The sequence below is a fragment of the Aethalodelphis obliquidens genome, unplaced genomic scaffold, assembly GCF_003676395.1.
Source record: "Aethalodelphis obliquidens isolate GAN/ISIS:26980383/991018 unplaced genomic scaffold, ASM367639v1 scaffold43, whole genome shotgun sequence".
Lineage (NCBI taxonomy): Eukaryota > Metazoa > Chordata > Mammalia > Artiodactyla > Delphinidae > Aethalodelphis > Aethalodelphis obliquidens.
Window position 1 is genome coordinate 9,542,269 of NW_020837987.1, and position 21,096 is coordinate 9,563,364.

At 47.6% G+C, this 21,096-nt stretch overlaps 2 protein-coding genes across 3 annotated transcripts in view; one reads left to right on the forward strand and one right to left on the reverse strand.

Annotated features, from left to right (window-relative positions):
* Positions 1 to 21,096, reverse strand: part of DMAC2 (distal membrane arm assembly component 2) — a 74,219-nt gene that overhangs the window by 12,920 nt on the left and 40,203 nt on the right. The window lies entirely within an intron of this gene.
* On the forward strand, positions 8,469 to 21,076 carry LOC113605926 (carcinoembryonic antigen-related cell adhesion molecule 7-like). Its single transcript, XM_027079643.1, has 6 exons — positions 8,469 to 9,347; positions 10,280 to 10,639; positions 14,394 to 14,669; positions 18,348 to 18,462; positions 19,947 to 19,978; positions 20,994 to 21,076. Exons 1-4 carry the CDS (start codon positions 9,284 to 9,286, stop codon positions 18,452 to 18,454), a joined length of 807 nt encoding a protein of 268 aa, XP_026935444.1. The 5' UTR covers positions 8,469 to 9,283; the 3' UTR covers positions 18,455 to 18,462; positions 19,947 to 19,978; positions 20,994 to 21,076.

The following is a 21,096-nucleotide window of genomic DNA, read 5'->3' on the forward strand; positions in this document are numbered from 1 at the left end:
GACAAAAATAAATAAAATAAAATTTAAAAATACTCTGCTTCTTTTTGTGCACTGGAGTCACCCAAGACTCGAGGGGTTTGGGGGTTTGGGCTCCATCCTCAAACTGGTCCTCCTTTGCCTACCTTAGCCAGGTCTGCAGCTGCTGGGAGTTCTCCTGTAGGGGGTGGTGCTGGGGAGAATGCTGGAAGTCAGACCCCAGTACCCAGGGAAGGGGAAAGATAAAGCAGAGCCCCCTCTCCGACACTGGGCACTCTAGAAAGAGGCTGGGGGCAGTCTGGGTCTCTTGGCAGCTACATCGAGTCCGTGGGGGTCACCAGGGCTGGGGAGGTGGGGCTCCATGGCCACAGGGTCTGGGTCATGCTTCACAAATGCCAAGGTACTCTGCCTCTTGGGGAGAAAGAGACCGGGAGGGAGGGAGGCACAGACGGGAGACTGGAGGGGGCGACTTGGGAGGGAATGCTTACTGTTCAAGAACAGCATGATGGGTGGCCCCTGATGTCTGGGTGGGAGTTGCTCTGGGCCATAGAAATGACATCTATGGGGGAATCACCTCAGTCAAACACTAAGGGAAGCTTGGGTGAATGTGGTCAGCTCCCCCTCCCCGGTACTGTCCTTCTCAATGCCAACTTATTGAGCTACATCCAGCAATGATCAAGTCAGCACCAAGTCTGCCCTCTGGAGCTCCCAGCCCAGCAAGGTGGGGGGACCCCTTAACACACAGAGACAGCTAAGATGATCAGGGCCGGGATGGGGGAGCACGGACTCCCCCATCTGTCAACATCTCATTTCTCTGGGAATATCCTCACTCCCAAATAGAAAGTGTTTTGAAGAAGAATTGCAAAAATGTAAGCGTGCATTTTTCCTCACCGGGGAGCATGGAGCAGGATGGGGGAGGACTCAGATAAGGCAAAAGACCCAGCCTGAAACATCAGGAAAGTGTTCTTGGAAAAGAACCTAAGGAATAAGTAAAGAGCCAAGCAGAGAAAGAGAATGGGAAAAGAGTAACAAGAAGGAAAATTGCACATGCAAAAGTCCTAGAAGGTCTAGTGATCTAGCTTCTTGTTACTCAAAGTGCGGTCCATGCACCAGCAGGATGAGCATTGCTGCAGCTACCTACTGCTGCATAACAAACAACCCCAAAACTCAGTTATTTTAAGCAATGACAGCATGTATTTTGCACATGAATCTGCAGTCTACAGGGATAATGTATGACGGGGACTTCCCTGGTGGTCCAGTGGGTAAGACTCTGTGCTCCCAATGCAAGGGGCCCTGGTTCGATCCCTGGTCGGCGAACTAGATCTCGCGTGCGTGCCACAATTAAGAAGTCTGCATGCCGCAATTAAAAAAAAAAAAGATCCCACATGCCACGAGGAAGATCCCACATGCTGCAACTAAGACCTGGTGCGGCCAAAATAAATAATTAATTAATTTAAAAAATTAATATACAAAGGGGAAGAATATACAAAGGGGAAAAGACAGTCTCTTCAGTAAATGGGAAAACTGGGCAACTCATGTAAAAGAATAAAATCAGGACATTTTCTAACACTATACACAAAAGTAAACTCAAAATGGATTAAAGACCTAAGTGTAAGATCTGGAGTCAAAAACACCTAGAAGAAAACATAGGCAGAACACTTTTTGGTATAAATCACAGCAATAATTTTTTTTGGATTTGTCTCCTAAGGCAAAGGCAAGGATGAATGGATAAGCAACATGTCATGTATCCATACAGTTGTACATTATTCAGCCATTAAAAGGAATGAAGGACTGATACACACCGCATCATGGATGAACCTTGAAAACATTATGCTACACTAAGGAAGCCAGATACAAGGCCACATATGGTATGATTTCATTTATACAAAATATCCAAAGGAGGCAAATCCATAGAGAAAGTAGCTTAGTGGCTGCCAGGGGCGGAGAGGAGGGGAGAATGAGGAATGTTGCTTAATGGGCACAAGGTTCTATTTTGAGATGATGAAAATGTTCTGGAGTTAGTTACAGTGATGGTTGTCCAACATGAATACACTATAAGCACTGAATTCTATACTTTAAAAGGGTGAATTTTATCTTATTTATTTTTTTATAATTTTTTTTTTTTTGACCATGCCATGTGGCATGTGGGATCTTATTTCTCCGAGCAGGGATCCAACCTGCAAGCCCTGCATTAGAAGAGCGGAATCTTAACCACTGGACGGCCAGGGAAGTCTAAAAGGGTGAATTTTATGATGTGTGAATTATATTTCAAAAAGCTACAGTGTTGGTCAGTAGAGGACCCTGGTGGGCTAGGATGGGGCTGGACCAGGCAGGGCTGTGGGGAGGGGAGGAGAGCCCCGGGGGAGGGAGGCTCAGGAGACCGATGGGCAGGGCTGGGGTGGGGAGGGGTGTTATCCCCGGGACTGGGGGACTGGGACACAGAGGAGGGTGATTCTGGGGGGAGATCACATTTGTGGTTCTGTTGCATCTTGAATGCGTGTATGGGAGGCGTGCAAAGGCCCATCTCGTGTGTGCACACACGTGGACATGTTAATGCCACTGCCTCTTGGCCTTTATGGCCAGGCCAACCCCTCCCCCAGGCTGTATCCCTTCTCAGAGTCCCCTCCCCCCACCTTCCCTCCACTGATCCCTCTCTCTGCCCCTCAATCTTCATCTAGCTCTGTGCTGTCCAATATGGCAGCCAACCGCTACGTGTGACTTCTGAGCACTTGAAATGTGGCTGGTGTGAACTGAGAGGTGCTGTTAAGTGTCAAATACCCGCCAGACTTCGAAGGCTTAGTATGAAACAAAGATTTGAAAGTACTCGCTATTTTTGTTGTGGATTACATGTCAAAATGAGTGTGTTTTAGATACATTGGGTTAGATAAGCTATACTATTGAAATAATTTTCACCTCTTTTTCAATATGGCTATTAAAAAATGAAAAATTACATACCTGGCTTGTACTGTATTTCTATTGGACGCACACCTGCTGTGGCACGCTGTGTCCACCAGATGGCGCCAAATACAGACTGCCGCAGCTTCACTAGAAACGGGGGAAACTGGGCGGAGCTGGCGTGATAACCCACCTGTGAAGCCCTTTGAAGTAGGACCTTATTAAGGACATTGAAATATGCTCTTCCCACACCGGAGGCCACTGTTGGGGGAGAACCCCCAAGATCTGATGAACAGGAGATAGTATGGTAGGCTGAATGATTACCCACTAAGACATCACTGTTGTAATCCCTGGAACCTGTGAATGTTACCTTATAAAGCAGGACTTTGCTGATGTGATTCCATTAAAGATATTGATGGGAAGGTTATGGTGGATTATCCAGGTGAGCCCTAACCCACCTTGGCCTCTCTACTCTCCAGAATCACTGGAGCTTTGGGCCTCCACCCCCATCTCAAAGGCCCCAAGAGTAACTGCCCGAGGCTGAAGCAGGCTGATTGGAAACAGGAAATGAACCCGCAGACCACCTGCACTTTGTACTTATCGAGCCCAGAGCTTCCCCTTCAAGGCAGGAGGTTCTCAAAAGCCCCAGGGTTCTTAACCCCAAATTTCTCCCTCAAAAAACTTTAATTATCGTAAAAAGCACAGAGCATTAAGTTTACCATCATAACCCTTAACCAGTATACAGTTCAGTGGCTGTTATATGTAGGCTGTTAGTTGTGCAACAGATCTATGGCACGTTTTTATCAGCAAAACTGAAATTCTACACTTTAACAACTCATTTTTTCCCTCCCCACCCTAGCCACAGGCAACCACTGTTCTTTTTCTGTTTCTATGTATTTGACTACTTCAGATATCTCATATATGGGGGAGCACACAGTGTCTGTCTTTTTGTGACTGACTTATTTCACTTAGCATAAAGTCCAGAAGTACCCTCTTTTCTAAGGCTGAATAATACTCCATTGTATGTATAGACCACATTTTCTTTTTCCATTCCTGTCTGTGGACATTTGGGTTGCATCCATCCCTTGGCTATTGTAAAGAATGCTGCAGTGAATATGGATGTGCAAATATCTCTTCAAAATCCTGCTTTCAATTCTTTGGGATATAAAACCAGAAGTGAGTTTGCTGGATCATATGGTAAATCTATTTCTTGTTTTTGAAAGAAACTCCATATACTGTTTTCCACAGCAGATTCACTATTTTATGCTTCCACCAACACTGCTCAAAGTTTCCAATTTCTTCACATTCCTGCCAACACAGGTTATTTTCTGCATGCCTGTGTGTGTGTGTGTGTGTGTGTGTACATGCATGATGGCCACTATAAAATGAGTGTGAGGTAATATCCTACTGTTATTTTGATTTACATTCCCCTAATGATTAGTGATGTTGAGTATCTTTTCATAAGCTAGTTGGCCACTTGTATATCCTCTTTGGAGAAATGTCTATTCAAGTGTTTTGATCATGTTTTGATCAGGTAATTTGGGTTTTTTTTAGTGTCGTTGTTGTTGAATTGTAGGGTTTCTTTATATATTCTAGGCATTAACCCCTTAACAGATATATGATTTTCTTTTCTAATAAATTTATTTTATTTATTTATTTATTTTTGGCTGCATTGGGTCTTCGTTGCTGCACGCGGGCTTTCTCTAGTTGCGGCGAGCGGGGGCTACTCTTTGTTGCGGTGCACGGGCTTCTCATTGTGGTGGCTTCTCTTGTTGTGGAGCACAGGCTCTAGGCGCGAGGTCTTCAGTAGTTGTGGCGCACAGGCTTAGTTGCTCCGCAGCGTGTGGGATCTTGCCGGACCAGGGATTGAACCCGTGTCCCCTGCATTGGCAGGCAGATTCTTTTTTTTTTTTTTTGCGGTACGCGGGCCTCTCACTGCTGTGGCCTCTTCCATTGCGGAGCACAGGCTCCGGACGCGCAGGCTCAGTGGCCATGGCTCACGGGCCCAGCCACTCCGCGGCATGTGGGATCTTCCCGGACCGGGGCACAAACCCATGTCCCCTGCATCGGCAGGCGGACTCAACCACTGCACCACCAGGGCAAGCCCTGTTTTTTTCTGTTTGTTTTTTTTGTTTTACTGTTAATATTTCTCCCAGACTTCTTCCCCAAAGTGATCTTTGACCTTTTACCAGAGTGACCATACATCAGGGAAAAAGACATAATCAGACTTTTGGGGGGATTGATGGACACAGGCTCTGAACTGACACTAACTGCAGGTGACCCAAAATGTCACCGTAGCCCACCAGTCAGAGTAGGACCATATGGAAATCAGACAAGCAATGGAGTTTTAGCTCCAGTCCATCTCACAAGGGCCCACTGGGTCCCTGAACTCATCCTGTGGTTATTTCCCCAGTTTTGAAATGCATAATTGGAGTAGATATATTCAGCAACTGGAAGAATCCCCACATTGGTTCCCTGACCTGTGGAGTGAGGGCTATTTTGGTAGGATAGGCCAAATGGAAGCCACTAGAACTGCCTCGACCTAGGAAAATAAATCAAAAGCAGTACCACATTCCTGGAGGGACTGCAGAGATTAGTACCATCAAGGAATTGAAAAATGTGGGGAAGGTGTGATCTTGTGGTTTATAATCAGAAGCACACATTTGGTCTTCCTCCCCATTTCTGACACAGAGCTCCTTAAAACCCTTGGAATTTCCTAAGTGCTTAGAGCCGCGAAGGTGTCTTTTGTTATGTTAATGAGGTCTCTACTGGACTGCATCTAAAGATGAGGGCTGGTGGCTAGTGGACCCAAAGGAGTGATTAGAGGGTTGGAACTTTCCGTCCCATCCTGCCACTGGACAGCCACATGCAAAAGAGTAAAACTGGATGACTGTCTTACACCATAAAGCAAAATTAACTCAGAATGGATGAAAGACTTGAATGTAAGACCTGAAACCGTAAAAATCCTAGAAGATAAACATAGGCAGTAAGTTCCTTGACATTGCTCTCGGTGATGAGTTTTCGGATTTGACACCACAAGCAAAGGCAAGAAAAGCAAAAATCAACAAGTAGGACTACATCAAACTAAAAGGCTTCTGCGCAGTATAGGAAACAAACCATCAACAAAATGAAAAGGCAACCTACTGAATGGGAGATAAGATTTGCAGATCATATATCTGATAAGGGGTAAATACCCCAAATGTTTAAAGAACTGAGACAACTCAATAGCACATAACCAAACGATCTGATTAAAAATGGGCAGAGGATCTGAGTAAGCGTTTTTCCAAAGAAGACATACAGATGGCCAACAGGTACAGGAAACAGTGCTCAACACCACTAATCATCAGGGAAATGCAGATCAAAACCGCATGAGCTATTACCTCACAGCTGTTAGAATGGCTGTTATCCAAAAGACAAGAAATAACGAGTGTTGGTGAGGGTGTGGAGAACAGGAAACCCTTGTGCACTGTTGGTGGGAATGTAAATTGCGTAAATTGGTGCAGCCACTAGGGAAGACAGAATGGAGGTTACTCAGAAAGTTAAAAATAGAACTACCATGTGACCTAGCAATTCCACTTCTCGGAATTCAGCTGAAGAAAATGAAAAGATTTATGAACCCTCATGTTATTGCAGCATTATTTACATTAGTCAAGATATGAAACGAACCTAAGTGTCCATCTACGGGTGAATGGATGAAGATAATGTGGTGTACATATATATAACGGAATATTATTCAGCCATTAAAAACATGAAATCTTGCCATTTACTACAAACATGTATGGACCTTGAGGAGATTATGTTAAGTGAAATGTCAGAGAAAGACGAATGCTGTATAATCTCATTTATATGTGGAATTTAAAACAAATCAAAAAACCTCAAGCTCAAAAACAGAGAACAGATTGGTGGTTGCCAGAGATGAGGAGTGGGGTGTGTGTGAAATGGGTGAATGGAGTCAAAAGGTATATATTCGGGTTTGGGCTTCCCTGGTGGCGCAGTGGTTGAGAGTCCGCCTGCCGATGCAGGGGACACGGGTTCGTGCCTCGGTCCGGGAGGATCCCACATGCCACGGAGTGGCTGGGCCCGTGAGCCATGGCCGCTGAGCCTGCGCGTCCGGAGCCTGTGGTCCTCTAATGATCTCCTCTAATGATCCACTAGGAAAATTTACACTTCCTGTTCCCGTGACTTTATGTTCTGCTGGCCCAGAGGTCTTGGTTCCAAAGGGAGGAATGCTTCCACCGGGAGACACAAAAATGATTCCACTGACACATCAGGGTTCCTGGCTTTCAAGCTGTCTAAAAAGTGTAGAACCTGGAGAGTACCAATCTCAGCTTCAACCTCCTTTCCTCACAGGGATCAGGGGTCAGAAAAAATGAGAGAGACTAGTGAGGCCCAGAGATTGTGAGGGGGCAGAGATCACAGGGATAGCTGCCTAGAACGGAAGCAGGTGAGGTCACTGGCTGAGGCTGTCCACAGAGTCCCAGGGAGAAGGTGGTACAGGAAAGAAACCCCAGGATGGGGGAGGGAGAAGCAGAGGATCACAGGCGCTGCGGGAGCTACCCCGAGGCCCTGGGTGGGACTGTGTGTGTGAAGCCACCTCAAGACCAGGGGCCTCTCCATTCATAGCCTATGTGTACAGAGAGCGCCAACGACAACCCTGGATAAAAGTGGACTTAACACGAGAGTTCAGCCATGGGCATAGGGCACCCGTGAGGCCCAGCTCTTGATGAACAAGAGGGAACCAGCTCCCTTCTCACCTGACCCAGGCCCCAGGAGCGAGAGGGGAAGTTGACTGTCCATCCTTTCCCCCTCTGCTCCCCTGACCCAGACCTTCCCCTCCTGACAAGCCTGGTTCCCTGCTCCTGCCTCTTCTTCCCATAGACCCATCACCTAGTGCTCCAGCCACATTCACTACTGTCTCCCAGGGACGCACACAGTATAACCTACTGGAGACAAACACAGACTCATCTACATTCCTGGAAATCTGAGCTTGGTGACATCTCATTAAGGAACGGGGCTGGAGTTCTTGGAGCAGCAGAGACTGTGACTCACAGAGCTGGAACATGATGCAGCATTCACATGATATGTAACCCATGTAAAAAGTTCATGGCGTTGAATAAACATGCAGAGCAGCGTGGCACGGTAACTGCTGCACTTCCCTCCTTGTCCACCAGAGGGCGGCAGAGTTACCCCACAGGCTAGAGCCTCCCCAAGGGCTACAGACCCCCCTCAGCCCAGCAGAATAGGACCCTCACCAGTGTCACCTTAGGCCACAGCTCTCCAAGCTCCCCACAATGGACAGCTCCTCCATCCAGCCAGGAGTTGGCCCACTTCACACCTTTAGGAACTACTATTCCTTCAGGTCATCAGTGTGTGTCCCAGGAAGCTGTGGCCCAGCTAGACCCCCATGGAGAGAGAAGGAGCGTCCCTCTCACCAGACATCACTCACGTTGCACCCTTTCCAGTCCCTCAATCCTTTTCTGGAGCCTTCTGGCAGGAACAGAAGGAAACCTTCTCAGAGCATTTGAGAACATTGGAAAGACCCTCCGTGTCACAAAGGGAAATAAGATCCTGGTTTGGGGACCTCTAGGTGTCTGTGTGGTGCTGACAGACCTTGCTACTGAAACCGTGCTCCACGGCCAGTATGATCAGCGTCACCCGAGAGCTAGCTCGATGCAGACTCTCAGGTCCACCCCACACCTGCTGAGGCAGACTCTGTGCTTTCACAGGATCTGCAGACCCTCCGTGTGCACAAGAGAGGGGAAGAGTCTACCCCAGCCCATTATGGGGTCTCAGCCTGGCTGGGCATACATGTTACCTGGGCAGCTGCTGAAACAGCATTTCTAAGGGGTCATCTGTGCATTCACAGTCTTTATAAAGTTCCACAGTGATTCCAATGCACAGTGTGGGTGACATTCCTGTGACAAGGGTATGAGATGTAGCCGCAGGGCTCCTGCTCTAAAGGGAAAACCCAGAAGGGGAAGGGGAGGCTGTGGGGGAGAGGCTGACTGTGCACTCCAACTGCGAACTGTGGGGAATGCCCAGGACACGGAGCCCCAGGGTTGTGCTCCCCCCAACCAATGGCAAATTGTGTGTGTGTGTTTCTAGGCTGAGGAGTCAAGCTGAAAAAGGCAGAAAGAGCAGCGGTTCACAGGGAAATGAATTGTAAACAGGAAGGGAAGGTGGAAGAAGAGAGAAGGCAGGCAGAAATGAGAGAGGAGGGAGAGGGAGGGCCCTGGGCAGAGACCCCGCCCCTGGCCCACGTGACCCAGCGAAGTGCTCCTGCCCCAGGAGGAGGCCCAGCACAGAGGGAGGAAGGACAGCAGAGCTCACACATCAGACAGCAGTGCTCGTGAGCATTTCGGGAGCTGAAGCTCTTCTCACAGAGCGAGGGACACAGCAGACAGCAGACACCATGAAGCCCCCCTTAGCCCATGCCCACAGAGGGTGCAGCCCCTGGAATGGGCTCCTGCTGGCAGGTGAGACGGGACAGTTTTCAGGGTGTGGGCAGGGGTGGGAGAACAGAGACAGGCTGAGGTCTCTGGGGGAGACAGGGCTCTGAGAGTGGACAGAGGGCTTCTGTCTGGACCTGAGGGAAGAGGACATGGGAGCAGGGGAGGGTAGGGGGAGGGACTGAGCAACAGGAAAATCTCAATGAACTGGAATTGGTGAGGGGCAGGAAAACCTCAATTACTGTACATTTTCCAAATTATTCATCACTGAGCAGTAATTTTTCAAAACTGGTGACAATAACAATTTATGTCAGGGTGTCAATCCAGAAAAAAACGCAACCAGGAAGCTAAACACTGTCCTTACCCACCACCCTTAGAGACTGACAAATAAACACCAGGCGGTGGAGGCCCTGGGAACACTCATTCCTTCCTCACCTGGTATTTGGAGCCTGGTCCAGGCCCTGGGTTACAACCAGGATCAGACAAGTCCCTGCCGTCCCAGAGCTCACACTCTATGGGGAGGAAGACAGACAAGCAAAGAGATCTAGAATGTGCTGTCAGGTGCTGACAAGTATCATGAAGGAAACGGAGCAGGGAAAGGTCAGAAAGTGAAGACGGAGGGTCTTTGGAGCAGGTGTCAGGGAGGGCAGCTCCCAACAGGCCCCTAAGTGTGAACAAGCGTGTGAGGGCAGCAAGGGAGTGAGCCAGGAAGACATCTGGGGAAACAGAGGAAATAACAAGCTCAGAGGGGCTGAAGTAATGGGGGTCATGCTGCTGACCCTGAGCCAGTAGCAAACACACATGCACACACAGACACAGACAGACACACACACACACACACGCACTACAAAAACACACACCAAGGCTGAGGGATGAAGAGCCCTGCTCAGGACCCAGGGCCCCATTTTTCCATCCCAACACATAGGTCAGAATATTAATTTCTCTCTCTTCCCTCCTAGTCCCACTCGTAATCTTCTGGAAGCTGCTCAGCACTGTGAAACCCGCTATTGAATCGGTGCCCGTCATTGCTGCAGAAGGCACGGATGTGCTTCTACTTGTCCACAGTGTGACAGGGGATCTTCTAGGCTACAGCTGGTACAGAGGAGAAAGGGTAGAGAACAACCAACTAATTGCATCACATAGAATAGACGTTAGTACAAGCACCACTGGGCTTGCACACAGCGGTCGAGAGACAATATACCCCAACGGATCCCTGCTGTTCCAGAATGTCACCCAGCACGACACAGGATACTACACCCTGTTCATCATAAAGAATGATTTACGGACGGAAAGACTAGCTGCACAGCTCCACGTATACCGTGAGTGATTCCTCTCTGGCCTCTGGGTGTTGGGTGAGGTGAATTCTATTCACACACAGGGACTGACAGGCCTGGACTGTGTCCCCACCCCCCGCTGCGTCACATCCCAGGTTGGGCTTTGAACATTTAGTGCAGGACATACACACAGTGGAGACAAACGTCAAAGGATCAGAATTCTTTCGCAGAATCCGGACCCTGAAGACATTCTGTGCAGGAAGAAGGACCAGGCTGATGGGAGTAACACAGCAGAGGAAGATCAGCCGCAGTTCAACCCCCTGTGCCCATGACACTGAGGGAGACCCTGTAGGACTCAGTATGGGCCTGGCCTGAGGGCCCCCTGGGACCCCCACAGAGAAGTTCAGCCCCAGGAAGCCCCTGCCCAGCTCCTCCGCTCCCGCCTCCAACAACCCCGGAGAACATTTGCCACTGTTGGGCTTTATCCTCCTGGACGGGGTTGACTGGGAGCAGTGACTTCCCAGCTGCCTGAGTCCCAAGGCTTCAGAGCTGGTCACCAGCCAGGGCTCAGCCCCAAGAGCCACATTTGGGCAGGGGTGGAGTCTGGGCCTTCACCTGAGACTCAGCATGGAGAGCAAGACAGGTTATTAGCCGACCACCAGGGGGACTAAGGAGACTCCAGAGGAAGGTCAGCATCCTTAGGGAGGAACAGAGGACAGAAGATGCTCCTGGCAGCTCCTTGACCACCGGGCACAGCCCAGGGAGCCCTCTCCTGTGGATGCAACTAATAACAGATGCAGTTTTTATGGTCAGCTCCTCTATGCTCAGCTTTAGGTCAGTTAATTATTAATGATTTAAGGTTAATACACAGGCAACAGGGCAATCCTGAGACAATTTACCATTTTTTCTATTTTAATGAGGAGAAACTGAGTTAAAGGGGATTACACTCACTGAATCAGAGTCACACAGACCATGACTGGCCAATCAGAGTCATGCCAAGATAACAGCCCCGTCCTCTCCTCCATCCCGGGGGCCTTGTTGTGCATCTTTGGACCCAGAAGCCAGCTGTGGGTTCAGATCCTTTCTTCTTGGGCATCCCCAACTCAGAGGGAGACTCGGGCATGGAAAGTGAAAGGAAATGGAAAATGAATCCTGTTTACTCTAGAACTAAATGACCTGCATCAATGATCATAGTCAGTGACAGGAAGGTCCAGGCCTTCCCTCTTCAGGCAGCCAATGCACAAGCTCCTTGCACTGGATGAGAAATCATTTATTTATTTGTTTCCTAATGTGCTGGGTGTCACTCCCGCTGGAATAACATGGGAAGGACTCGGTTTCCTCACTCTCCAACCTACACCTGCAAGCAGCATAGGGCCCAACAGGTAAACTCTCAATCTTTCTTTGATGAAGGAAGGATGGAAGGTATAAGAATGAGTGAATGACCTATAATCTCTTCAGGCACTGGAATCTGGATGCAGAATCCTAGGAGGTACTGGCCACACCTACTGCCTGTCTCTCCAGGGATGGGACCCATGTTCCATCCTCTGACCACCCGCCCCTAAAGCACGTTGGGAGCCAGGTCTCACGGTGACTGTGGGGCTGCTCGGCCATGGGAGGGTTTTCCAGGGCTGTAGGGGTCCTGCCTCTGGGCAGCAGCGGGGCTCTTGGATCTTTGATCTTTGACGGCACTTGTAACCCCCACTTTGAAGTCACTTGTAAATGGACATTTTTTGCTCTCTCTGCTGCTTCCATGTCTCTCATCTTCCTCCTCCTTCTTTCCAGCCGGGACTGGCCCTGCTCTGCACAGCTCCCCTACCCTTAAGCCTTCCACAGATACTCCCGCAAATGGCTGACTGCCCTGTTCCCGTCCTGCTAACACCTGTGGCCAGACCCACTCTCCCGGGCAATAGTAAAGGACGCAGAAATCAGTGGGAGCAGCAGCCTCTGCGAGGCTCCAACACGAGCCAGTTTCCCCAGGTCACCGGGAGAATGAGCTCCCACTTTGCCCTGGTCCAGGGCTCTTTCCCTCCATGATGCCAACAAGTGGAACATACCACGTAACAGGTGGTGAATCTAAGGCCTACATGACTCAACCAGGAAGTCAGAGGCAGAAAGACAGGTCTGCAGTCCCCAGTGGCTCACTTCACCTCTTTGATTTGTGACTCACATTCTTGTCCTTCTGGGAGCCTCCCGTTCCTCTCAGTGGTTCCCAAGACCTTCCCAGGGTGGGGCTGACAGACCCTGTGCCATCTGACTGCTTTACTGACTGTTTCATTGCCCGTGTGTCCTCATGATGGTACCTGTATCATAGGGCTCTCCGACGATGAGGTGCCCAAGCCACTGTCATTTCACTTAGACTTGGCCCAACTCAGACAAATTTGATCCAGCTCTACCTGTGTTTCCTGAGGTAGAAAGAAAAGAAAAGAAAACATGCCACACGCCAGTGGTGGGCCTCCTCCCCATTTGCCTGACTGTCCACGGAAACTGGTGACAGGGACCTCTTCTCCTAAAGTTATTAACATAACACAGAACGTTTCTACTAATTTAAATCATTCCTCTCTTTATAAAACAGACTCAGACCTCTCCCCGATCAGTTCTGTCCAAGACTAAGGGCAGAGACGTTGGTTCTGCTGCCAAAGCCAGCCAGCATGTCCCCCTCACTCTTTTTTTTTTTTTTTAAATACTTATTTATTTATTTACTTTGGCTGGGTCTTAGCTGCGGCATGCAGGATCTTTAAGTTGTGGCAGGCGGGCTTCTTAGTTGCGGCATGCGAACTCTTAGTTGGGGCATACATGCAGGATCTAGGTCCCCGACCAGGGATCGAAGCCGGGCCCTCTGCATTGGGAGCGCAGAGTCTTACCCACTGGACCACCAGGGAAGTCCCTCCCCCTCACTCTTTTCTAATCATTCTTTGGACTTGCCTAGCCTTTACGGGGTCACTGTCTTGTCAATCACCCTTAACACCTGGGCAGAACTGCCCCACCTCATGGCCCTGCAGCCTGAATACTGGACTGACCACCAGGCTTGCTCTGGGTCGTCCCATGTGTTATTTCTGCTCAAACACCCAGTTCCAGGCCATGTTGCCCAGTCTTCTTGGGGTTTAAGGACTATGGGATGGCCCATCATTACCTATCTCTAGGGAACCTTGGAAATCGAGGACTCAGTGAAAACACGTCTCCACCAGGCAATGTAGGTCTGTGCAGCTTGAGGGTCTCAGGACCTGCATGTTCCAGGTGAACACCCCAAGGTCAGTCAGGTAGTCACCTGGTCAGTAAAATACTAAATGAGGGGGCTTCCCTGGTGGCACAGTGGTTGAGAGTCCGCCTGCCGATGCGGGGGACACGGGTTCGTGCCCCGGTCCGGGAAGATCCCACATGCCGCGTTGCGGCTGGGCCCGTGAGCCATGGCCGCTGAGCCTGCGCGTCCGGAGCCTGTGCTCCGCAACGGGAGAGACCACAACAGTGAGGGGCCCGCGTACCACAAAAACAAACAAACAAACAAACAAAAAACTAAATGAGGGAGCAAGGGGTCTCTGATTTCCAGGCCTATGTTACTGCTATCAAACCTTGATACGTGACAGACACTCGAGGAAGTCTGTGCTTTCTCTCAGACATAGAGCAGGTGGCCTTATACTCTCTGAGTTCAGATGTTCATGCATTTGTCTTGTGATACAAAGACCTGCCTTATTCTTTAAGGACTCAGTTTGGCTGAAAGGTGAGAAATGCCAACTCTGATTGAAGATGCTATTGGAGGAATCAAGGTATAAAAGGGGCCATGTTCTCTCTGTTGTCTTCACAGCGGTGTTGCCCACCCCAGTCATCACCAGCAACAACTCCAACCCCATGGAGCAGGACACTGTAGTGTTAACATGTGGGACGGAGACTCAGAACACCTCCCACACGTGGTGGGTCAACAAGCAGAGCCTCCCCAACAGCACCAGGCTGGAGCTGTCTGAGGACAACAGGACTCTCACTTTATTCCATGTCACGAGGAATGACACAGGACCCTATATGTGTGAAGCTCGGAACCCAGTGAGTGTCAGCCGCAGTGACCCATTCACCCTGAACGTCATCTGTGAGTAGCCTCTGTTCCTATGTGCCCCAGGCAGCCTGACTGAATCTCTACTGCCGGAGGCCAGACCACACCCTTCCCTCTCAGGTCCAGGTACATGGACTCTCACCTCTGGATATCAGGCTGGCCATGACTTCCTGTCCCAGGCAAATCTGGGCAGGCCCAGCCTTGAGCCAAGTCTAGGAGGCAACAGCGGCTGACATGGGTCTCTCACTGTTTTGCGGTACAAGGGCCTCTCACCGTTGTGGCCTCTCCCGTTGCGAAGCACAGGCTCCGGACGCGCAGGCTCAGCGGCCATGGCCCATGGGCCCAGCCGCTCCGCAGCATGTGGGATCTTCCTGGACCAGGGCACGAACCCGCGTCCCCTGCATCTGCAGGCGGACTCTCAACCACTGCGCCACCAGGGAAGCCCCGTAATACCACACTTTTGATTACTGTAGCTTTGTAACAAATTCTGAAATCAGGAAATGCGAGTCCTCCAACTCTGTTCTTCTTTTTCCAGATTTTTTTGGCTTTTAGGGGTCTCCTGAAATGCCATATGAATTTTAGGGCTGATTTTCCATTTCAGCAAAAAAAAAAAAAAAGTCATTGGGGAATTTTGATAGGGATTGCGATGAATCTTAGATCACTTTGGGTAGTACTGTCATCTTAGCCATGTTAAGTCTTCCAATCCATGGACATGGAATGTCTTTCCATTTATTTATGTCTTCTTTAATTTCTTTCAGCAGTGTTTATTTATAGTTTCTCAGTGTATAAGTCTTTCACCTCCCTGGTTAATTCCTGAATATTTCATTATTTTTGATAGTATTGTAAATAAAATTTTCTTAATTTCCTTTTTGAATGTTTCATTGTTTGTGTATAGAAACAACTGATTTTTTAAATAGTATTTATTTATTTTTGTTTTTGGCTGCATTGGGCCTTCGTTGCTGTGCGTGGGCTTTCTCTAGTTGCGGCGAGCAGGGGCTAGTCTTCATTGTGGTGCACAGGCTTCTCATTGCGGTGGCTTCTCTTGTTGCGGAGCACGGGCTCTATGTGCGTGGGCTTCAGTAGTTGTGGCACGCAGGCACAGTAGTTGTGGCTTGCGGGCTCTAAAGCACAGGATGAGTAGTTGTGGTGCATGGGCTTAGGTGCTCTGCAGCATGTGGGATCTTCCCGGACCAGGGATTGAACCCATGTCCCCTGCATTGGCAGAAGGATTCTTAACCACTGTGCCACCAGGGAAGTCCTGAAACAACTGATTTTTACAAGTTGATTTAGTATTCTCCAGCTTTGATTAATTTGTTTATTAGTTCTAACAGTTTTCTTGGGGATCTTTATGGTTTTCTACATATAAGGTCATGTTATCTGCAAACAGAGATAATTTTACTCTTCTTTTCCAATTTGGATGTCCTTTATTTCTTTTTCTTGCCTAATTGCTCTGGCTAATACATCCAATACTATTTTGAATAGAAGTGGAAAAAACAGGCATTGTTGTCTTGTTCCTGACCTTAGAGGAAGAACTTTCAATCTTTCACCATTCAGGATGATGTTAGCTGTGGGTTTTTTATATATGTCCTTTATTATGTTGAGGTGGTTTCCTTCTTTTCCTAGTTTGAGTGTTTTCATCATGAAAGGTTAGTGGATTTTTGTCAAGTGTTTTTTATTGGTTTAACCTCCTTACTTTATGTCTATTCATAGTCTCTATTTCTTTGTGATTTCATCTTGGCAGCTTTCATGTTTCTAGGAATTTGTCCATTTTGTAGAAGTTATCCAATTTGTTGCCAAATGATTATTCATAGTACTCATATTTTGTAGAATTGGTAGTAATGTTCCCACATTCATTTCTGATTTTAGTAATTTGAATCTTCTTTTCTTAGTCAATCTAGTTAAAGATTTGTCAATTTTGTTAATATTTTTGAAGAACCAAATATTGGTTTTATTGATTCTCTCTACTGTTTTTCCATTCTCTAATTTATTTATCTCCATTCTAATTGCTATTGTTTCCTTCATTCTGCTAGCTTTGGTATGTTTTTTTTTTCCCTTGTTTTGTTTTTCGTGTCCCTTAAGTTGTAAATTTAGGTTGCTGACTTGAGATCTACTTTTTTAATGTAAGCATTTACAATTACAAATTCTTGCACAGGATTCTTGACTTCTCTGAGCCTCAGATTCCTCAGCTGAAAATTGTAATAAAAGTATCTGCTTCATGGTTTTGTTTCAGATTTAATGTAATATTCAATTAAACCCATAGCAAAATACACACAAAGGAAAATTTTTCCAAAAATGTTAGCTGCTATAATTACTCCTATTATCAGTAGGTTATGTGAAATCAGGTACTCCGATTCAAGGACTACCTAACTCTAGATCCACCTCTTATTAGCCATATGACTTTGGGTTTTTCACTACTGGAAGCCTCAGATTTTCCATCTGTAAAATGGAAATAATGTCTATCTGACAGGGTTATTATATGAATTAAATGAGATATATGGGAAATATTATATATAGCACAGAATCTGGCACATAGTAAGTACATCATAACAATGGCTAACATTAGCATTAATTTTGAGTTTTGAGTTGAATGGTGAGGGGAACTGAAATAAAAAAGAACAAAGAGGGCTTCCCTGGTGGCGCAGTGGTTGAGAGTCCGCCTGCCGATGCAGGGGACGTGGGTTCGTGCCCCGGTCCGGGAGGATTCCACATGCCGCGGAGCGGCTAGGCCTGTGAGCCATGGCCTCTGAGCCTGTGCGTCTGGAGCCTGTGCTCTGCAGCGGGAGAGGCCACAACGGTGAGAGGCCCACGTACCGCAAAAAAAAAACAAAAACAACAAAGAGGCAAAAGGTATTATATATTTGGGGAAGGAAGGTATAACACAAAAGACGCATAGGAGCATGTTACTGAGTAAATATGGAAGAGAGAAAAAAAGGAGTTGAGTGCAAAGTTTCACATCTAGTATGTTAGTTTTCATCCTGTGAGATGCAGCCCAGATGGGATTAGACATACAAGACATTCATTGGGAAAAATGCCTGTGAAGGAAAGTGGGGCAGGAGCGGGAGGAGCCTGGGAGGGTCCTCAGACCATGATGCATATTGGATCCCTGGGAAGGAGAAAGGGAAGGAGGAAGTTTTAGGCTGCAGTGCAGTTCTAAGAGAGTGTCTGCAAATCTGGTGAGGAGTCCTTGAACTAAAGTCACCCAACACACAAAAATCATTTCTTGCAGAACTGGGATTGATTTCATATTCCTGCTGGGAACCTGTGTGAAGGGTGGTCTCTGTGCAGAGGGGCAGTGAATTCAGAGGGCCTTCCATCAAAAAATCCCCACCAAGACACCTAACAGGCACATATTCATGGTGGCCACACCTGGGCCACACCCAGAGAAAGATATAATCGTGAAAAGATGGGAAGCTATAAACATAGAAAAATAACCATCAGTGCTTCTTCCATTTCCAAAGCCTTCAAAAATATCTGAGTGCAGAAAGGCCACACTGGAATTGAGGCATGTCCAACCACCAACCTAGAAATACAGTCAGAGAGGAAAAAATTACAAAAATATAGTCGGCTAGTCACCTCACAGCAACCTTCCACAGAAATTTTATTCCTTGAAGGAACAAGTCGAGACTATTTCATATTGAGAGTTATTTCCCAGAGCACCCCCCACTGTAAAATAATGTCACCTTCATTGACTCTTCGTTTTTCTTTCGATGACAGTTGATTCAACTGGCCTCTCAGGTGGTGCTATTGCCTGCATCGTGATTGGAGTCCTGGCTGGCATAGCTCTGATTGAACCTCTGGTGTATTTCCCGTATATGAGATAGACTGAAGGGTATGATGCCTTTCCTCTTGTTCTGCTTTCTCTGAGGCTAATCGTCATGCTCGGGAGAGGGAAGGAGACTTCATCTCTGTCTCTGGACCTGGATCTGCTCCTCATGCTTCCTAAAATCTTTCTTCTTGGCATTAATTCCTGTGGGTCTCTTCTTCCCTGGTCTTCATGCTTCCTGTGCCCTACTCTCTCTTGGACATAGTTATTCCCATCCCCACCTGGTTTAGAGGGAGCAGAACCAATTATGTCCCTCTCTCCCCAGTCAGGGAAGCCAAGGTCCAAGAAGGAAAACTAATGAGGAAATGAAAGAAGCAGGAGGAAGGGGGTCCTGCGCTCTGTCGACAACAGTAGCAGGAGGAGGGAGGGACAGGACAGGAAGAGAACCTAAGAAAAGCAGAAACAACCAAAGGCCTCCTGGGCAATAAATAAAGTGACAAAGAAACAGCATCTACCTACAAAAGGGGAAAGGTGTCAGGGTAGAAATAAGCTCAGAAGCAGTTGGCATGAATGGCCCCAAATGTGAACAGCCAGGAAGCAGGAGAGGAGTAAACACCAGAAGGGATGATGGGTAGATTGAAGGATGAGGTCCTCAGAGGAAAGAGGACCAACCAAGGTATAAAGGAACACTGAGGAGCCCCAAGGAGTCATGCTGACAGGGTCCTTCCTAATTCAAGGAGCAAAGGTCCTGTGCCTGGGAATAGCAGTCACAGTGTCTGATATTTATTTAGGGCAAGTGACTAGCGCGATCTCACAGAGCACAAATCCTCAGACCACAACCAGAGTAAGTAAACCTGCTCACCTAGTGAGAGCTCGTATGTCCTACTGTATACCCTGCCCTACCAGGGAATCTCGGATTTCCAAGTGAATCCCTACCTTCTGAATTATTAGAGGGGATCTCAGTTTCCCAAGCTTAAACTGGCATAGGTCCTCACGCCCTTCCTAGCCATGTAAGATTCCCCTGAGACACAGCTGGGGGAGAGACACTCGCCCCTCCTAGGCCAGGCAAGCCAAGCAGGCCATGAGATGGACATGTTTCCAGGAGCCTTTTCCTCATCCTACCTCCTTCCCCCTCCTGCCTCTATTACGGATGCGGGCATCTCCTTTGGTGAGACTTTCCCTGCCTTTGGTGCTCTGGGTACTGTGGGCCTCAATGCCCCTCCTTGCCTCTGAAGCCTGCTGCTGAGACACACACCTGGGCAAAACTCATGCCTTGTGAACTGGAAGAAATCTTCGGAAGTGCACTGAGGCCTCTCCCCACCTCTCCTTGGTCTAATGCCCTGGGGTCTGGACCTCAGACTGAGGGAAGCGAATTCCTTAAGTCTTAATCATGGGCCACCCCCCCACCCCACCCTCTCACCACCTGCCCCCTCCTTCAGCTAGAAGCACAACAGCTTCGGAACACCGTGTTCTGAGGCAATAAGTTAGTTCTGAGGCAATAAGTTAGTTCTGCAGTTTCATGGGTTGATAACTCTCCTTTGTTTCCCTAGGTCAGGGCCACTCTGACAATTCACCTAACAAGGTAAGCACAGCCAGTTTCACTGGCTCCTTTTCTCATGGAAATATCTCTGTGTAGAATGGGTTATTCTTGAACATACAAAAGTGAGATCAAGTTTGGGTCAAAGTTCCTCACTTCAGCAACAGACAAAGAAGTATTACCCCCACCAGTCTACCTCATTGCAAGATATGAACTTGAATCCTGGCTGGGACCTTGGGCTGGTAACTTAACCTCTTTGATTCCCGGCTTTTTCACGTGTAAAATGGACATGCTGCCTCCTTCAAAGAGAAGTTCAAAGAATTAAATGACATAACAAAGGTAAAGCACCTGACACAATGCCCAGCTCAAGGAAGGCACTAGATCATTCTCCCTCTTCTGCCTCCAATCTGACCCTGCTCTTACTATCAAATGATAATTTTCAATCTAATAGATCTGAGGTCTTAGCTCCTTTACTTTCTGATAATTGTACTGAATTTTTCTCATCTTAACCTTCAATAGAATATACATTGATATTGAAAAATGCTTCAATCATAAGTATATTTTAACAATGTTTAAGTTTCTACATACCTATGTAAACAGCACCCAAATCATTTAAAAAAAAATCAACCCCCCCAACAAACACACACACAAAACGCTCCAGTTACTTCCCTCCAAAGAGTAATGACTATCCTTATTTCCAGTGCATTAGGTTAGTTTTACCTGGTTATGCACTTATATAAATGAAAAATACAGTGTATACATGTGTCTGGCTTCTTTGATTCAAAATTGTCTTGTGAGATTCATTCATATTGTTGTGTGCCTTTGTCGTTCATTTATTCTCATTGCTGTATCATCGTATTTCACTGTAGCATTCCATAATCTCTCTCTCCGAATGATCATTCAACAGGATGTTAGTAAGCAGAGAAAATGGGTAATAAAAGCCCTTCTCTGAAGCTAAAAGTTTCAAAGTGGTGAAAGCATGTGGTGCTGAATCACACTGGACAAGGTGAGGGCCTGGCCTACGACACTGATTTAATTGACTGCTGTTCATTCTTTTCAGATTGACGAAGTTGCATATTCTGCCCTGAACTTCAATGCCCAGGAATCAAAGAAACCAACTTCAGCCTCCTCATCAGCCACAGAAACAGTTTATTCAGAAGTGA

Coding starts and splice junctions, on each gene's coding strand:
- LOC113605926 (XM_027079643.1), top strand. CDS start 9,284: ATGAAGCCCCCCTTAGCCCATGCCCACAGAGGGTGCAGCCCCTGGAAT. Junction 9,348..10,279: donor GAATGGGCTCCTGCTGGCAG/GTGAGACGGGAC, acceptor CTTCCCTCCTAG/TCCCACTCGTAATCTTCTGG. Junction 10,640..14,393: donor TGCACAGCTCCACGTATACC/GTGAGTGATTCC, acceptor TTGTCTTCACAG/CGGTGTTGCCCACCCCAGTC.